This window comes from Lolium perenne, chromosome 1 (assembly GCF_019359855.2).
Source record: "Lolium perenne isolate Kyuss_39 chromosome 1, Kyuss_2.0, whole genome shotgun sequence".
NCBI lineage: Eukaryota > Viridiplantae > Streptophyta > Magnoliopsida > Poales > Poaceae > Lolium > Lolium perenne.
The window spans coordinates 119,008,883-119,027,792 of record NC_067244.2 but is presented as its reverse complement, the minus strand read 5'-3'; the positions used below and the strand labels follow the sequence as shown (position 1 = coordinate 119,027,792).

At 44.9% G+C, this 18,910-nt stretch overlaps 1 protein-coding gene across 5 annotated transcripts; it reads left to right on the top strand.

The window, feature by feature from the left end:
- The first annotated feature begins 2,408 nt into the window (after positions 1-2,408).
- Positions 2,409-9,305, top strand: LOC127300146 (uncharacterized). 5 transcript variants are annotated; one of them, XM_051330246.1, is made up of 5 exons: positions 2,409-5,251; positions 6,579-6,897; positions 7,674-8,137; positions 8,451-8,547; positions 8,619-9,305. In XM_051330246.1, the coding sequence occupies exon 1, from the start codon at positions 2,796-2,798 to the stop codon at positions 4,743-4,745; it is 1,950 nt and encodes a 649-aa protein (XP_051186206.1). In that variant the 5' UTR covers positions 2,409-2,795; the 3' UTR covers positions 4,746-5,251; positions 6,579-6,897; positions 7,674-8,137; positions 8,451-8,547; positions 8,619-9,305. The 5 variants fall into 5 exon arrangements, with proteins under 5 accessions (XP_051186206.1, XP_051186192.1, XP_051186188.1 ...); XM_051330232.1 differs by having other exon boundaries at positions 6,498-6,897; XM_051330228.1 differs by having other exon boundaries at positions 2,409-6,670; positions 6,758-6,897.
- Positions 9,306-18,910: the final 9,605 nt, after the last annotated feature.

The following is an 18,910-nucleotide window of genomic DNA, read 5'->3' as shown; positions in this document are numbered from 1 at the left end:
CTAACATATTAACAAGATGCTGAAGTGCCAGTTCCTGTTTTCTGCTGTTTTTGGTTTCAGAAATCTTACACTGGAAATTTTCTCGGAATTGGATGAAATTAATGCCCACGATCTTATATTTCACGGAAGCTTCCAGAGAGCCAGAGAGGGACCAGAGGGGAGCCCTGGGGGCCCCACCCCACATGGCGGCGTGGCCAAGGGGGGGGGGGGGGGGGGGGCGCCAGCCTATGGGGGGCCACCCCCTGGCTCCTCCGAGGCTGCCCTTCCGCCTATATATTCTCTCCGCCTCGAAAACCCTAAAAACATAAGCCACGGGACGAGAAAAGTTACGCAGCCGCCGCCATCGCGAAGCCAAGTTCGGGGGACAGAAGTCTCTGTTCCGGCACGCCGCCGGGATGGGGAATTGCCCCCGGAAGGCATCTCCATTGACACCACCGCCATCTTCATCGCCATTGTTGTCTCCTATGATGAGGAGGGAGTAGTTCTCCCTCGAGGCTAAGGGCTCTACCGGTAGCTATGTGGTTAATCTCTCTCTCATGTACCTCAATACAATGATCTCATGAGCTGCCTTACATGATTGAGATCCATATGATGATCTTTGTATCACTATTAATCTATGTGCTACTCTAGTGATGTTATTAAAGTAGTCTATTCCTCCTCCATGATGTAATGTTGACAGTGTGTGCATCATGTAGTACTTGGCGTAGGTTATGATTGTAATCTCTTGTAGATTATGAAGTTAACTATTAATATGATAGTATTGATGCGATCTATTCCCCCTTTCATAGCTATTGTTGACAGTGTGTATGCTATGTTAGTACTCGGTCTAAATTGCAACGGTCTATTATGCTCTAGAGGTTACTTAAATATGAACTCCGAATGTTGTGGAGCTTGTTTACTCCGGCTTGAGGTAGCTCTTGTAGCCCTACACAATGAATGATGTTTGTTATCAAACAAGAGAGTGTATGTAGCACATGTGAGGAGAAGTTATTTATTTATTATGTGATCAATGTTGAGAGTGTCCACTAGTGAAAGTATGATCCCTAGGCCTTGTTTACAAATACTGCAAACATCGCTTGTTTACTGTTTTACTGCATCTTTACTTCCTGCAATATTACCACCATCTATACCACCTGTGTTTTACTATCTCTTCGCCGAACTAGTGCACCTATACATCTGACAAGTGTATTAGGTGTGTTGGGGACACAAGAGACTTCTTGTATCTTAATTGCAGGGTTGCTCGAGAGGACTATCTTTGACCTCTACCTCCCTGAGTTCGATAAACCTTGGGTGATTCACTTAAGGGAAACTTGCTCCTGTTCTACAAACCTCTGCTCTTGGAGGCCCAACACTGTCTACAGGAATAGAAGCGTGCGTAGACATCACCTCCTAGTATTCCATAGGCCCGGTCGTATATGATCATGATCAGCCTCATGCCATGTCCCTTTTTTTTGCATGGTAATACGATTCTCATTGATAAATAAAAGACGAGATACAAAGTACGTATACACCGATCTTACAGATCTGGAAAGATAGGATAAACCTATGTGACAAACCAACGCCTATCCATCTTCTTTGGCACCACCGTAGCAGCCACCAAGGAAAAAATGGACAGATCACCTCTTCACCTGAGCTCGACGCGGCTCCATCGCTGATCATCAGCTTTTCGGACCTCCAATGTAGTTTGCCATAGGATAAACCATTGCCGTTGAAAGAATCAGACCAGAGCAACATGTCCCTGGACACGCCATCGAACTTTAGCACTGGCACCCACGCACGACGATGTCGGAGTAGGAACCATAACCTTTAGCCTTCAACCACGAACCCACCACAAGGTGCACCATCTTCCAGCTGTCACCAGTGCAGACCACCGTCTGCACGTACTCCTGGACGAATCCTCTCTGCTCCACCTTGGCGCCGGAGACAACGCCGCAGCAACAGGGACAGAGCAGGAGGAAAAACCCATCTGATGGAGTCGTCGCCGCCGCCTCGCCGACACCATCCATGAACCCTAAAGCCACCGATCTGAAAGATCGGCAAGCACACAGTGCCACCAACTCCGAGACGCCGCCATGAATGACAGCGCCGGTGTGGGAGAAGAGTTGAGGCAGATTTATTTGCCCGGGCGCCGCTCCCACCACCCCAACGGCACGCCATGCCAGAGAACTCCTAGCCCTAATTACCATGCAAAAATCGGAGTCCCCCTCCCTCCTACCGCCGGAACGGCAAGCGGAAGGAGAGAGGCCCAACGCAGATGCCGAAGATTGGAGCAGGAAATTTGTTTCCGCCGCCACCTGGGAGACGCAGACGCCCTCATGCCATGTCCCTGTGGAGTGCAACTGGACTGGGCCTGTGTGTCTATATTGCACTGGTCAACCAACCTGAACAAGCTGGTCGTTCGATAGACAGTTTTGCGAGCAGCGGTTGGCCGCACCGCAGGACAAACCAGTCGCCCAAGCACATCAATCTAGACACCCAACTTCACACCAAAATTTCCCCATGGCGCACGGCGAACCAGCGCAAGCCCTCCTCCACCACCTCCGGCGCTCCTCCTCCACCTCCACCTCGCTGCTCACACACCGGCCTCCCCACGTCGCCTTGCCGCCGCCACGGCGCGCGTCCGCTCCGGGACGCTCAGCCCTGAGGACGCACACAACCTGTTCGACGAATTGCTGCTGCAGGCCACTCCAGTCCCGGAGCGCGCCCTCAACGCCTTTCTCGCCGCCCTAGCCCGCACGCCGCCCCCCGCCGCCTACAGCGACGGCCTCTCACTCGCCGTCGCCCTCTTCAGCCGCATGTCCCGAGGCCATGGCCCGCCTGTGCCGTCGCCCACAGTCCACACCTACGGCATCCTGCTCGACTGCTGCTGCCGCGCGCGGCACCCAGACTTAGCGCTCGCCTTCTTCGGCCGCTTCCTCAGGGCGGGCCTCAAGGCGAACTGCCTTATCGTCAACCCCCTCCTCAAGGTCCTCTGCCAGGCAAAGCGGACAGATGAGGCTGCGGACGTGCTGCTTCACAGGATGCCGCATCTGGGCTGCATGCCTAATGCCATCTTATACAACACGGTTATCAAGGGTTTATGTGATGATAGCAGGAGCCAGCATGCACTCAAGCTACTCCGGATGATGGCAAAACAAGAAGCTGGCTGCTCCCCTGACGTGGTGTCATATAACACGGTCATCAATGGATTCTTAAAGGAGGGTAAATTCAGCACGGCAAGCAACCTATTCCATGAAATGGTGCAGCAGGGCGTTGTTCCTGATGCCGTGACATATAGCTCGATGATTGATGCATTGTGCAAGCGTGGAAGAAGCAGAGAAGCTAGACAAATTCTGGATTGTGGGATTCTCAAGGGCCTCAAACCTAATATCGTTGCATACACTACCATGCTGCATGGGTATGCTAAAGAAGGATGCCTTGTTGATATGAATAATCTCTACAACTTGATGATAGGAGAAGGTATTGTACCTGACCAATATGTTTTCAGCATATTGATTCATGCACATGCTAAGTGTGGATTGGTGGATGAGGCCTTTCTTATCTTTCAAGACATACAAAAACAGGGAGTGAAACTGAATGTTATAACCTATTCAGCCATGATAGATGCGTTTTGCAGAAAGGGCAGGATGAATGATGCTATTCAACAATTCAACCAGATGATTAATATGGGGGTACGGCCAGATGTACAGATTTTTGGGTGCCTGATTCAGGGTTATTGTACACATGGTGATTTAGTGAGAGCTAAAGAATTGGTTCATGAAATGAAGGAAAAAGGCATCAGTTATCCTGGCATTATGTTCTTCAACTCAATAATAAATAGCCTATGCAAAGAAGGAAGGGTGACAGATGCACAAGATATCTTTGACTTTATGATACATATAGGTGAGAAGCCCGATGTTATCACATTCAATTCACTGATTGATGGATACTGCTTAGTTGGCAATATGCAGAAAGCATCTAGAGTATGTGATGATATGGTATCGGTGGGCATTGAGCCTAATGCAATTACGTACGGTATACTTATTGATGGGTACTTTAAAGCTGGAATGGTGGATGCTGCGTTGACTTTGCTCAAAGAAATGTCAGGTGTGGCAGCTAAACCGGATACTCTTACTCATGCCATCGTACTGGATGGGTTGTTTAAGGATGGTAGAACTGTTGCTGCAAAGGAAATGTTCCATGAGATGATCAAAAGTGGAGTGAGATTTTCCATTGGTACATACAATGTAATTCTCGGCGGGCTTAGCAAAAATGGTTGTGCAGATGAAGCAGTCATGCTGTTCGACAAGTTGCGAGCAATGAACCTTAAATTTGATATTAGAACTCTCACCATTATAATTGATGCTATGTTTAAAGTTGGAAGAATAGAGCAAGCTCAGAATTTGTTTGCTGCAATACCAGCCAAGGGATTGGTACCTACCGTTATAACGTACACTACGATGATGTCAAACCTTATAGAAAAAGGATTGGTAGAAGAAGCTGACAATATATTTTCATCAATGGAGAGGAGTGGTTGTGCTCCCAACTCTCGTATGCTAAATATTATTACCAGAAAGTTATTGAAAAAAGGTGAAATAGTCAGGGCCATCAATTATATGTCCCGAGTTGATGGGAAAAGCATGTCGCTTGAAGCTTCAACTATTTCTCTGTTGATATCTCTCTTTTCAAGGAAAGGGATATACCATAAACACAAAGATTTGCTCCCAGAAAGGTATCAATTTTTGGAAGGAGACATCCGCAGTTGACATGATACATTCTATCTGAACTTAAACCCTCAAAAGGCACACTTTGAGATTTTCCTTGCAATGAGGCCTTTCTGCTGATACAAGAAATGCCTGTGAACCTCTTAGGAGCCGAGCTCCCGGTGCCCGTGACGCTGCAAGAGCGGCACCTGGTTTCACGGGCAAGTCAGCCTGGTTACCTGAGTACCTCGTACAGTATCCATGTTAGACTTACGCTTATTTACTCGGAGTGGCTCACAGAATTCACAAGACTGGGGATGAGGTAACCACCCTAGTTATGCACATGCAGAAGTGATGTCTTACATGGAGGTAGGAGGCCATCTTCGATAGCCTGGCATGATTTGCCTCTAAACCTCATTGGAGCTGAGCTCTCGGTGCCACCACGGCAATCGAGAGCAGCACCCTGTTTCATGGGCAAGTCATCCTGGTTGTCTGGGTATCTCTTACGATATTACCACGTCAGACCCTTTGTTTCACCCATGTAGATTTTCACATGACCAGGAGATGAGGTAAGCGCTCTACTTATGTACATGCAAAATAAGAACATCTCAGTGATTAGGGTACTCGAGTAGAAAAAAAAATGTGATGCCACCAAGTGACTTAATAGTTACAAACAATGAGGAGCAGACCAGAATATGCATAAAAAGATTTCTTCATTTCTGTCAGCCGCAGCGGTATTTCTCTTCAGGCTGACAGTCATTAGCATTCCTTTATGCCTTTAAGCAGTTTACCTCATCACTGATGCGAGTTTTAGAATTAATCCACTATGGCATGATACAGTTTACATCACAGTGCATCTGCAGTTTCCTTTTGTTTTTCTTTCCTTTTCTGTTTTCCTGAGATTCAGACTATTCAGTGGACTTGCAGATTTGCAAGCTTTACATTTTTTATTTTATGAGCATGTGCAAGAGGTGTGAGGCATTGAAAATAATTAGAAGCAAATAACAAGTGGTGCCTAAGTGAATCCACCTTTTATAGCCCACACATATAGTGTCACAAACTAATCGAAATTATGTTGCAGAAATTGATCAGTAGGCAGAACAGAACTATAAATTAGGTTTAGTAGAATACGCATTCCTAATAGGAAGAAAAATATGCAGAAACAGACAGGTGGACTTTGTGATGAGTCATAGTGTACCAGTCAATGACCAGTTGATGATACAAAATAAATTATATAACATATTATTCTAACGATCATTTTTATAAACCTCGACTTTACATTGTTTATGTAAAGCAGCTTGGGTTTCAGGTTCTAAATTAGCTCCCACTGCAGCAAGACTGCGGGAGATTAACTAACTATGCATACTGAAAGACTATATTAGAGGATTTAAAATGTCAGAATCATTGATAGCTGTCAAAGTTAACAAGAAACTCCGAGCTCCCTACATGGTCTGTGCTCATCATGGAAATGATAGTGCGGAAAACCAAGTTGAAGAGAACAAAATGTGAAATTGGTATCTTCTTGATATTAATATATTCCCTTTATCGAAAAAAAAAGCAACTCGCACATCGGTAGATAGCTGAAAAGTTTAGATTAATTTTGAGTGTCCATTTCCTTGTGTGCTACTCCAGATACGTTTCAGTATACTCGTTAGGTGCTACTAGGTTTGGTCTAAAGATTGACTCGTCATGTGCACAGTTAGCTACTGCGAGCTGCTCAAGATGCATGAATAGAGTGTGCCCATGCCCTCTCCATTGCAGATTTCAGATTAAATATTTTTGTGCAAAGACTCCATGTAATTTTGTATGAACCAGGCATGTCAAGATTTGAAATCAATTAACTGATTGTGGAGTATTATCAGTAGACAATTAATTGACATGCTTGACCATCGTCAGAGGATTACCACATGGTGGGTTCTCTTAGGCAGACATTCATATGATGAATTGGAGGAACATGAAGCAAATGTTTATGGCTAAAAGTCTCCTAGGTAACCTCAGTTTTCCCCAACCTGTATGATAGTGCTACTCTAGTTTTGTAGCAATAATACTACTGTGTCAAATTTCATTTCATACAGGTTCCAGCTGTAGTGTTGATTTCAAGTTATGGAGTGGGTGTAGCATTTGGTCTATCCTGGTGTCATGATTGTCTTCCAACTATTGCTCCAGCATCTTCAAACAGAACCAGAAAATATGCAGTTGCAGATATCACTAAAGAGTTAGGAACAGCAAATTCCACTTATTTGTTTATCGACCATTACTCTAGTACTCCATTTATTTGCTCTGCAAACAAGCTTTAAATTACTATTCCTTGCAAATTTCATATCCCATCATATTACTGCAATTTGGAGTACAAACTTAATCATCCAATATGCAATATTTGATCATGGAGTACTCTGAATTATTTTGTCAGTATTTAATCATGGAGTACTCTGAATTAAATAGTTTTGTTTATTCCAGGATGGTTGTTGTTCCACATTCAGGAATAGTAAACACAACCAAATTGTCATTAGTTCTTAGCTGCATCTTCCAATTGTTTCTCTGTAGACAGTGTTATGTTATGGTGCTTGTGCTGTAGGAGTAGATAAAGTATTTTCTCTGCTACTCCTAGTCTTGTTGCCTTGCATGGAGTAGACAAAATAATGTTCAAGACAAAATGTTCATTCCGCACTAAAATACTTCTTGTCTTAGAGGAGGTAATAGAAATAACATAATGGTGAAGTGTTCGATCAAGTGTTGAATAACATAATGCTTTTGCTTAACTTTGGTTACTGAAGCTAAGCTCTCATTCTTTATGTAGGCGATAATATCATGCTTCCTGGTAAACCAAAACAATGTTTCATTGTTATTCCAACTTTGCTTTTGCCCATCAGGTCTAGATATGGGTACAAACTCATGAGAGCTGAAACTGATGAGATATGGGCACTGATTTGCATATTTGTAGTAGAGTAGAGTATGTGCCTTCTTGACGATTCTGATCCTCCTCTTCTTCAGGTGGAGTGCAGTTGAGGTCAAAGATTGCTTGTGCTATTCTTGCTGATGGTTCTGCTCCAAGCGTACGAGTTAGACGGGCAGGCCACTATCCGGTGTGGCGGCAGTCGTCCATCGGGCAGCGGTAGCTCAACGCAAGGCCTGGTCGGCAGCGACGCCTCACCACGACAGTCTCATCTCCAGTCGCGCAACTCGCAAGCCTCTCCACTGCTCGCGCAGCTTGTCTGAAGTTGCTAATGACAATTCTTTAGCATCAGTAGTTGCTACTGCTTAATTGTATCAGTATAACTTGTTAAGGAATCCGTAACCTTGTGAACCATTTGGAATGCTCCCATAATCTTGCTCGGCTAATACATGATCAGTCCTCACAATCTCCATCTGGCAGTAATGAATATGGATTAAGAGGAAGCCTCTACCACTGCCGTTGCTACAAGATTAAGGTGTAGGAGAAAAAGATGAAGAAGCAGGTGCAAACTTATCTATATTTTCCATGTGTTTCTAAGGCAGAGAATGTGTGGTACATCTTGTTTGTTAAAAATGTTTCATGTACACTCCCTTCCGCTGGTTCTTCCTGTACACTGATGCATGTTTGTAGCATGGTACTTTTGTTGTTGCTTTTCTGAACATATGTCTGTAGCAAGGTTGGAGTACCCATTGTTTTATTTAGTCTAACTGGAGATACTCTGGCTCAGTATCTCTCATTTCACTTGTACTCCTGCTGGTTTTACATTCATATCTCTTAACTGGAGTATATTGCTAATCTCTTGTCATCAATTGTAGTGTGACCCTGATGAACCACGGGCATGTGATGCTGATACAATGGCGGCTTGATGACTACACCATACTGATCTGATTGATGCTGCTGCTCTTTGTTTAGGTATGTGGATGCTGCTGATGTGATGTGTTGTTGATGCTCTCTTTGTTCAACACTTGTTCTGACTTGTGCAGCTGCTGCTCTCTGTGCGAGGAGCACCTAGACGTCGAGGTGCTGGGTGAGAAGAACCTGGGCGCCGGTGGTCGACGAAGAGGCGAGGGCCACCTGGGCGAGGGGATCTCGTCCTGCAGGATCACCTAGGCGAGGAGCTTCCTGGGCAGGAGGAGATCATCCTCCAGGATCACCTGGGCGAGGAGCTACATGGGCCGGAGATCTAGGAGCACTTGGGCGGCTGGAGATCGTCCTCCAGGAGCACTTGGGCAGGAGCTGCCTAGGCCGGAGGTGTAGGGGGCAGAGGAGTAGCTGGGGACGGAGGAGGAGCTGCTGGGGCTGGAGGTGGTATCGCCGGCGAGGGCGAGGGCGGAGGAGGCGGAGGGCGATCGAGCCGTGTACCGATTGAAATCTGGGTGGGTACCGTTTCAGATCTGGGAGGGTAGCATCGTCTTTTTTCCCTGTTTCACCTGGTCGGAACCAATCGTTAAACGTCTTATATTTCTGGACGGAGGGAGCACATCATTAGATGGATGAGACCTCTCCAGTGATTTTTTTCACGCGGATAACACCCCATTTAGTCCGAGCGCTTCACCTGCAACTTGAGCCCAGGTGGGTTGACTCACATCCTAAGCTCTAGCCGCCAAGCCAGCGCTTGGCTCTCGAAACTACTATATGTTGTTGGTTGCATGCTCAAGAAGTTCAGTACAGGTTTTGTTTGGTGCCTACAGGAGTACAAAGCCATGCAGGAAGGTATAACTAACGTAAACCAGTATTTATTATAATCGAAATCTTGCATCAATAGCTGGGACCGGAAGCATACCGAATTAAGTTTATGAGGCCACGGGGTAAACTTTAGTACCAGGCAACTCTACATCATCAGACACCCCCACTAGAGGTGTAGATAATGGTGCGGATAATTTCTGCTCAATTGTTTTTGATGAGAATATGATATGCATATTTAGGAATCTATCAGATATTTTTTAAGACTTTTTATTATTCAAAAGCTTTAAGCATATATGCACCGGCTGCATAACTAAGATGTACACATCCCACAATCCACCGGATATGGATACAGATGTGATTGGTGAGTTGGATTCGGTATCGAACATGGCATTGGTAATATTCAATAGATATAGATTATCCTGGTCCTCAAAGAGGATTACCGGGCCACCCACTCCCCCACCCCACCAATATGGTGTTCACCGAAGCTGTTTTCTTGCCGGCGCGGATGCGATTATGGGAGGTGTCGGCGTCCAGCCGTTCACCCCATACACCCCTCATACACTACTTATTTGTATAATTTAGATTTAAAATAGCAAATAAACTACAATAATTTATTAACAAGACATGTTCTTCAACAAGACCTCTTCCTCTTCTACTTCTTGGAGGCCCTGATGTGCCATCTTCACGGTGAAGCTTCCTGCTTGTCATCTCCTCTGACGTGTCGGTCTTCTCCGATGAGCCTGCCTCCCCCTTCGACGAGTAGTCCTGCCATTCGTACTCATCCACCCCCTCGTCGTTGGTGTATGTCGCCTGCGCCTGCGCCTTCGCTCAAGCCATTGCCTCCCTTTTCGCCGATGCCTCCTCTGCCGCCTCCTCTGCCTCCAGCCGTGCCCACCTAGAATCTTCATCCTCTTCTTCCTCCTCCGGGTCGTCGGAGATGGCGTCGTGCGCGTCCGGGTCGTCTGTGGTGGCGTCGTTCGCTGGGGAGCTTGAGCTGCTCGGAGTTTTCTCCCTTTCCCATGAATGGCACCACCCAGGTGACTTGCCCTCACTGTCAGAGTCAGATGGCCATGAAAGGTCAGTCATGGCGCTGGCTGGGAAATGGCGGCGGCCGGTGGGAGATTGCAGCAGGGAGGGGCATCATGCACTCAGACGTACAAATTTTATATCGACGCAACCGGAAGCCGAGAAGACGTCTCAATCGTCGCAGTTGTCATTCCAGCGGTTTCCATTCTACGATGGCTGCTCTTGTGCCCTACATCTGATCCCCCCTTCACACACACACACCATGTGGATTGGGTTCAAACTAGGGACGCCTGATTACTAGTTGCGACGTGCCGGCGCTAAAACAAAATAGGGGAACCAGACGCAATTTTTTAGCCGGCATCCCATAGCCCTCTAGGGAGCCTTTAGGACCCCCCGACTAGAGATCCTCTAAGGACATCTCCAACGGGGCGACGTAAACGGACGCTGAGCGACCGTTTGAGTCCGCTCGGGCCGAAAATGCGTCTGGTACCACCTTCAGCGGGGCGACGCATAGTGACCGGGCCGTCCGCGGCGACACAAATGTGGTCCAAATATGCGTCAGGTTTGCGTCGCGGCGGACGTTACGCGGACGCAGCGGTCGTCTGCCCGGTCCTCGCACGGGCCCGCCTGGCAGGGGCATAGATGCTTCGTCTTCCGCGGCATTACTTACAGGTGGCGCGCTGCAGCTTTTCCAGAGCCGCGTTAATGGCGCGCCTCGGCTTCCGCGAGCGTGCGCTGCTGGGCGGCGTCGCAGTGGCAGGACATTGAAGGCGAGATGGCGTCTGAGCCTCTTAAAGGAAGGCTGCCGGCACCCATTTCTCCGACCACACCATTGCCAGAGCCCACACTACCCGCCTGACCGACACCATGGGGAAGAAATGCGCAAGACCAAGAACGACCACGAGGCTAGCGGCTCGCGGTCCGGCAAGAAGCCACAGGTCGGGCGGTACGTCCGTGTCGAGCTCGCGCGCCGCCTTTCAGAGGAAAACCGGCCGGTGCCATGGCCGGACGCAAACCTGCCCGGAGGGCGCTGTTACCTCAACTCCAGGCGCGTGCCGGTCCCCCCGTGCCGTGCGAGGGCCGAGAGCTCCGGGACGAGGTGCGCTGATACGTCTCCAACGTACCTATAATTTCTGATGTTCCATGCTTGTTTTATGATAATACTTACATGTTTTGCTTGCACTTTATAATGTTTTTATGCATTTTCCGGAACTAACCTATTAACGAGATGCCGAAGGGCCAGTTGCTGTTTTCTGTTGTTTTTGGTTCCAGAAAGGCTGTTCGGGCAATATTCTCGGAATTCGACGAAACAAAGACCCAACATCTTATTTTTCACGAAACCTTCCAGAAAGTCAGAGTGGGACTAGAGGGGAGCCATGGGGGCCCCAAACGTGGTGGCGGCGCGGCCCAAGGGGGGGCGCCCCCCTAGTGTGAGGAGGCCCCGTGGCCCCTCTGACTCCGACTCTTCGCCTATTTAAGCCCTGGTGACCTAAAAATTCGATACGAATTGACGAAACTCCAAAAAGACTCCAGGGGCGGCGCCGCCATCGCGAAACTCCAATTCAGGGGACAGAATCTCTGTTCCGGCACCCTGCCGGGACGGGGAAGTGCCCCCGGAAGCCATCTCCATCGACGCCACCGCCTCCATCATGCTCCGTGAGTAGTTCCCCCATGGACTACGGGTTCTAGCTGTAGCTAGTTGGTACTCTCTCCCCCATGTACTTCAATACAATGATCTCATGAGCTGCCTTACATGATTGAGATTCATCTGATGTAATCGGTGTTGTGTTTGTTGGGATCCGATGGATTGTTACATTATGATTAGTCTATCTATAAAGTTTGTGAAGTTATTGTTGCTGCAATCTTGTTGTGTTTAATGCTTGTCACTAGGGCTCGAGTGGCATGATCTTAGATTTAAGCTCTATACTTATTGCTTAGATTGTATCTACAAGTTGTTTGCACATGTCTATGTCCGGAACCCGAGGCCCTAGAGTGACAAAGAATCGGGATAAGCTGGAGGGAAGGCTTAGATATGAGGATCACATGTTTTCACGGAGTGTTAATGCTTTGCTCCGGTGCTCTATTAAAAGGAGTACCTTAATTTCCAGTAGATTCCCTAGAGGCCCGGCTGCCACCGGCTGGTAGGACAAAAGATGTTATGCAAGTTTCTCATTGCGAGCACGTATGACTATATATGGAAAACATACCTACATGATTAATAATCTTGATGTTCTGTCTTAATGCTATTTCAATCCTATCAATTGCCCAACTGTAATTTGTTCACCCAACACTTGTTATTGGAGAGTTACCACTAGTGTAGATAGCTGGGAACTCCGGTCCATCTCTCATCATCATATTCTCGTTCCTACATGTTATTGGAAGTAGTATCAACTATTTTCTGGTGCCATTGCTCTCATATTGCTGCTGTGTATACTTTCACATCACCCCTGTTACTAGTGCTTTTCCAGGTGCAGCTGAATTGACAACTCAGTTGTTAAGGCTTATAAGTATTCTTTACCTCCCCTTGTGTCGAATCAATAAATTTGGGTTTTACTTCCCTCGAAGACTGTTGCGATCCCCTATACTTGTGGGTTATCAAGACTATTTTCTGGCGCCGTTGCCGGGGAGGCATAGCTCTACTCATAAGTTCACCTGGGGAGTACACTCCACCTCTCTCTCTGTTTTATTTTATTTTGTTTTGCTTAGTTTACTTTTGTCTAGTTTATTTGTGCTTAGTTTATTTCTGTCTAGTATTATTTTGCTTAGTTTACTTTTGTTTAGTTTGTTTTTTTTCTTGTTTTACTTTTCTCATATACCCAAAAATCCATAAAAATTTGAAAAACCGAAAAATTAAAAACTGTTGTTATGGAAGAACCCACAACCTATTTGGAGCTTATAGAATTATATAATAATTATAGAGAATCAAGAACGGGAAAAGTTATGAGTGTTGTGATAGAAAAATTGAATACAATTGCTAAAATCTTGCTTAAACGCCATGATATAAACTGTTGCTCTAAACAGGATACTAAACATCTTAAATTTCAATGTGGCTTTAGTGAGGAAGTTTTAATTAAGAACTATAATTGGAATATCTATATTCATTTTGGGTTCGAAGAAGTAGAACAATTTGTTTTGTTTATGGGAGCTTCTGAGATAGAATCCTTCATGGCTAAAAAATATGAAACTTGTGTTGTTTGTAAGGACCTTAAAGATTATGTCTCTTCTATCCTTAATTTCTGCATAGAAAGTTACAGTGATAATCCTTATATCATTGATTATAAAGAGAGACTCATTAATGCACAAGAATGCACTCACAATTTGCAGGAACCAGTGGAAGAAGAAATTGATGAACCTGAAAGCTCATTGGATGAAAAAGAAGAGGAGAGGGATGAACAAAAGGAGGAAGAATGGATTAGCTACCCATGCCAACCTTCTAATGAGAGTAACTCTTTATCTCTTACATTATTTGATTGTCCTCCATGCTTACCAAAGGAGGATGAATGTTATGTTCCTGTGGATTCTCTTGAAATATTCCCTATGAGTAAAACTTGTGAGAATAATTATGCTATTGTTATCTATGATAATCCATGCTATTTTGATAAATCTTATGATAATGCTTTGTTTATGCCTGATGTCGAAATGCATGGTACAAAAGAGTTTTGCGTAGCAAATGTTTATGATAAATCTCTAGATGATGGTCCTATGTTACTTGATAATATTAATTGTACTACTAATGAAAATGGGATTGGAGAAGTCTTGACTTTATCTATGAGTCCCATATCTCTTGAGATTGAACAATCATCTTGTTATATTATTGATAAAAGTGGGTTTGAAAGGTTTAAGCCCTGTTTGTTTGGGCTTCCGCTTCTGCTTTTAGGATCCAAAAGCGAAAGCCCAAACAAACACCCAACAATAGAAAATCGCTTTTCAAAAGCGCGGCCACAAAATGCACTGGCCGAGCCTACCGAAGGGAAAGCTAGTCGGGACTCGGGAGGTGCTTCCCGAGCTTTCACTGCTTCCCGAGTTACCTTGGTCCGAACTGTCCTCTACACTTTTCTGTATTTATGAAAATCTTGCCACTCCGTGTAACCCGACCCGCCCCTTGGAATCGGTCAGATTTCTCCCTCCTCGTCCTAGCTCTGGCGGGCGATTCTGTTTCACCGCCGCCATTCCCCGCCGCCGACCGCACCGCTCCCTTCCCCAAGCCTCGTCCCCTGCCGCGTTCCCGACCTCCTGCAACTGCAACCCATGCCGTCAATGAATCCGTCGGCCCTCGAAGACCTCACTCGTCTGTCGCCGTCCCGTCCCCGTCCCCGCGACCTCTGCTGCTCCCCTCTCCGTTCTCAGCCTGCGCCAAGTCCCCAATCCCCGAATCGACCGGGTGCACAACGGGTTGATCTCGTCCCCGTCGGCCGCAGGAAACAGGCGCTGCCGGAACGCGGAGTTTGTCCTCGTCACCAAAATCCCGTCCGCGACCAACTGGAAGGACGACGAGCTCGTCTCTGTCTTCACCACCGGTAGGAGGATCTCATCCCTGTTGCCATCCCGTCCAGGAGCGTGCTCGGGAACCATTGCTGCCTTGGATCTGAACGAGGACCCAGCCGCTGGATCTTGCTGTCCCTAAGTACTTCGTATCTATTTTTGTTATTCCATGAATTAGAATTAATACAGTGGAATGGAATATCTAGGCCATCCCATGTATGGTTGATGGATGTATGTATAGATTCGATTTGCATCAATTCTATATGTTGTGTATACAAAATTTTACATTAATTCTAAGAAAGAAAATTGTTAAATAATTATGTAAAAACTGCTTGAAATATTTAATTGATTTTAACAAAAAAAGGTAAATAAAGGTAAATCACCTCTTATGTGAAAAAACAGTGAGAAACAACTAATTTATTTCAAAACATCATTTATAAAATATATACAGTACTCAGGGTATTCCAGACATTTCACTCCTGAAACTGACAGCAGCAGCTACACAAAGCGTTTCTGCCAAACATCAAATCTCTATTTCCAACAGCTGCTTCTCACAGCTGCTTTTTCACAGCTCAACAGCTACAGCTGCTTTTCAAAAGCTGCAGCCCAAACAAACATACCCTTAATCCCACTATTTTTAAGCTTGATAAAAATTATGTGTTTGTGGATCATGAAAAGCATGCTTTATGTGATAGTTATATTATTGAGTTTGTTCATGAAGCTACTGAAAATTATTATGAGAGAGGAAAATATGGTTGTAGAAATTTGCATGGTACTAAAACACCTCTCTATATGCTGAAAAATTTGAAATTACTCTTGTTTTATCTTCTTATGCTTGTCACTTTGTTCTTCATGAATTTATTTGTGTACAAGATTCCTATGCATAGGAAGTGGGTTAGACTTAAATGTGTTTTGAATTTGCTTCTTGATGCTCCTTTTGCTTCAATTTCTATTTTCCATGTGAGCATCATTAAAATTGCTGAGCCCATCTTAATGGCTATACAGAAAGCACTTCTTGGGAGGTAATCCATGTGTTTATTTTGCTACTGTTTTGTTGTGTCATGGAAGTTGTTACTACTGTAGCAACCTCTCCTTATCTTTATTTTATTGCAATGTTGTGCCAAGTGAAGTCTCTAATAGAAGGTTGATACTAGATTTGGATTACTGCGCAGAAACAGATTTCTTGCTTTCACGAATTTGGGTAGGATTCTCTGTAGGTAACTCAGAAAAATCTGCCAATTTACGTGAGTGATCCTCAGATATGTACTCAACTTTCATTAGTTTTGAGTTTTCTTATTTGAGCAACGGAAGTACCCCTTAAAAATTCGTCTTTACTGGTTGTTCTGTTTTGACAGATTCTGTCTCTGTTTTTTGCATTGTCTCTTATGGACTTTAAGCAAGGCTTTCTAGACGTGGAGAGCTGTAGCTAATGTTTTATTGAGTTCTTGCATTGTGTCACTATAGGACCAAAGTGGATTAAAGTTTTTTGAGTACTAACCCCTCTAATGAAGTTTATGAGAAGTATGGTGTGAAGGAAGTTTTCAAGGGTCAAGAGAGGAGGATGATATATGATCAAGAAGAGTGAAAAGGCTAAGCTTGGGATGCCCCCGTGGTTCATCCCTGCATATTTCAAGAAGACTCAAGCGTCTAAGCTTGGGGATGCCCAAGGCATCCCCTTCTTCATCAACTTATCAGGTTTCTTCTATTGAAACTATATTTTTATTCGGTCACATCTTATGTGCTTTACTTGGAGCGTCTGTTTGTTTTTTATTTTTGTTTGTGTTTGAATAAATTTGGATCCTAGCAATCCTTGTGTGGGAGAGATACACGCTCCGCTTTTTCATACGAACACTTGTGTTCTTCGTTTTACTCTTAATGTTCATGGCGGAGTTGAAAACCGCTGCACTTATTGATATTTGGTTGGAAAAAGAAAATGCTTCATATTGTCTTGAATAATTTGATACTTGGCAATTGTTTTGAGCTCTCAAGTAGATCATGTTTACTCATGCATCATGTAGTTTAAACCTATTAGTGGAGAACTACCATAGAGCTTGTGGAAATTGGTTTGCGTGATTGGTCTCTCTAAGGTCTAGATATTTTCTGGTAAAAGTGTTTGAGCAACAAGGAAGACAATGTAGAGTCTTATAATGCTTGCAATATGTTCTTATGTAAGTTTTGTTGTACCGGTTCATACTTGTGTTTGCTTCAAACAACCTTGCTAGCCAAAGCCTTGTACTCAGAGGAAATGCTTCTCGTGCATCCAAAACCTTGAGCCAAAACCTATGCCATGTGTGTCCACCATATCTACCTACTATGTGGTATTTCCTGCCATTCCAAGCAAATACTTCATGTGCTACCTTTAAACAATTCAAAAGCTATTATCTCTTATTTGTGTCAATGTTTTATAGCTCATGAGGAAGTATGTGGTGTTTATCTTTCGATCTTGTCATTTACTTCGGACAGACTTTCACCAATGGACTAGTGGCTTCATCCGCTTACCCAATAATTTTGCAAAAAGAGCTGGCACGGGGTTCCCAGCCCCCAATTAATCAACTTTCATTAATAATTCTCTTCACGTGTTTTACCCTGATCTGTCAGTAAGCAACTTAATTTTGCAAATAGACACTCCTCCATGGTATGTGAATGTTGGAAGGCACCCGAGGATTCGGTTCGCCATGGCTTGTGTAAGCAAAAGGTTGGGAGGAGTGTCATCCATAAATAATGAAACTAAAATACATGTGTAAACAAAAGAGAAGAGGGATGATCTACCTTGCTGGTAGAGATAACGTCCTTCATGGGAGCCGCTCTTGAAAGTCTGGTTGATGAGGTAATTAGAGTGCCCACTACCATTCGTTGACAACAACAAACACCTCTCAAAACTTTACTTTTATACTCTCTATATGATTTCAAAACTTCAAAAGCTCTAGCACATGATTTAATCCCTGCTTCCCTCTGCGAAGGGCCTTTCTTTTATTTTATGTTGAGTCAGTTTACCTACTTCCTTCCATCTTAGAAGCAAACACTTGTGTCAACTGTGCATTGATTCTTACATACTTACTTATTTGCATTCATCATATTACTTTGTGCTGACAATTATCCATGAGATATGCATGTTGAAAGTTGAAAGCAACTGCTGAAACTTACATCTTTCTCTGTGTTGCTTCAATGCCTTTACTTTGAATGTATTGCTTTATGAGTTAACTCTTATGCAAGACTTTTGATGCTTGTCTTGAAAGTACTATTCATGAAAAGTTTTGCTATATGTTATCTATTTGTTAGCAACTATAAATCATTGCCTTGAGTCACTGCATTCATCTCATATGCTTTATAATAGTATGATCAAGGTTATGTAAGTAGCATGTCACTACAGAAATTATTCTTTTTATCGTTTACCTACTCGAGGGCGAGTAGGAACTAAGCATGGGGATGCTTGATACGTCTCCAACGTACCTATAATTTCTGATGTTCCATGCTTGTTTTATGACAATACTTACATGTTTTGCTTGCACTTTATAATGTTTTTATGCATTTTCCGGAACTAACCTATTAACGAGATGCCGAAGGGCCAGTTGTTGTTTTCTGTTGTTTTTGGTTCCATAAAGGCTGTTCGGGCAATATTCTCGGAATTCGACGAAACGAAGACCCAACATCTTATTTTTCCCGGAACCTTCCAGAAAGTCAGAGTGGGACCAGAGGGGAGCCCTGGGGGCCCCACACGTGGTGGCGGCGCGGCCCAAGGGGGGCGCGCCCCCTAGTGTGAGGAGGCCCCGTGGAACCTCCGACTCCGACTATTCGCCTATTTAAGCCCTGGTGACCTAAAACTTCGATACGAATTGACGAAACTCCAAAAAGACTTCAGGGGCGCTGCCGCCATCGCGAAACTCCAATTCGGGGGACAGAATCTCTGTTCCGGCACCCTGCCGGGACGGGGAAGTGCCCCCGGAAGCCATCTCCATCGACGCCACCGCCTCCATCATGCTCCGTGAGTAGTTCCCTCATGGACTACGGGTTCTAGCTGTAGCTAGTTGGTACTCTCTCCCCCATGTACTTCAATACAATGATCTCATGAGCTGCCTTACAT

What these genes read in the sequence shown, in the direction of transcription:
- LOC127300146 (XM_051330246.1), top strand. Translation starts at nt 2,796, where the DNA reads ATGTCCCGAGGCCATGGCCCGCCTGTGCCGTCGCCCACAGTCCACACC.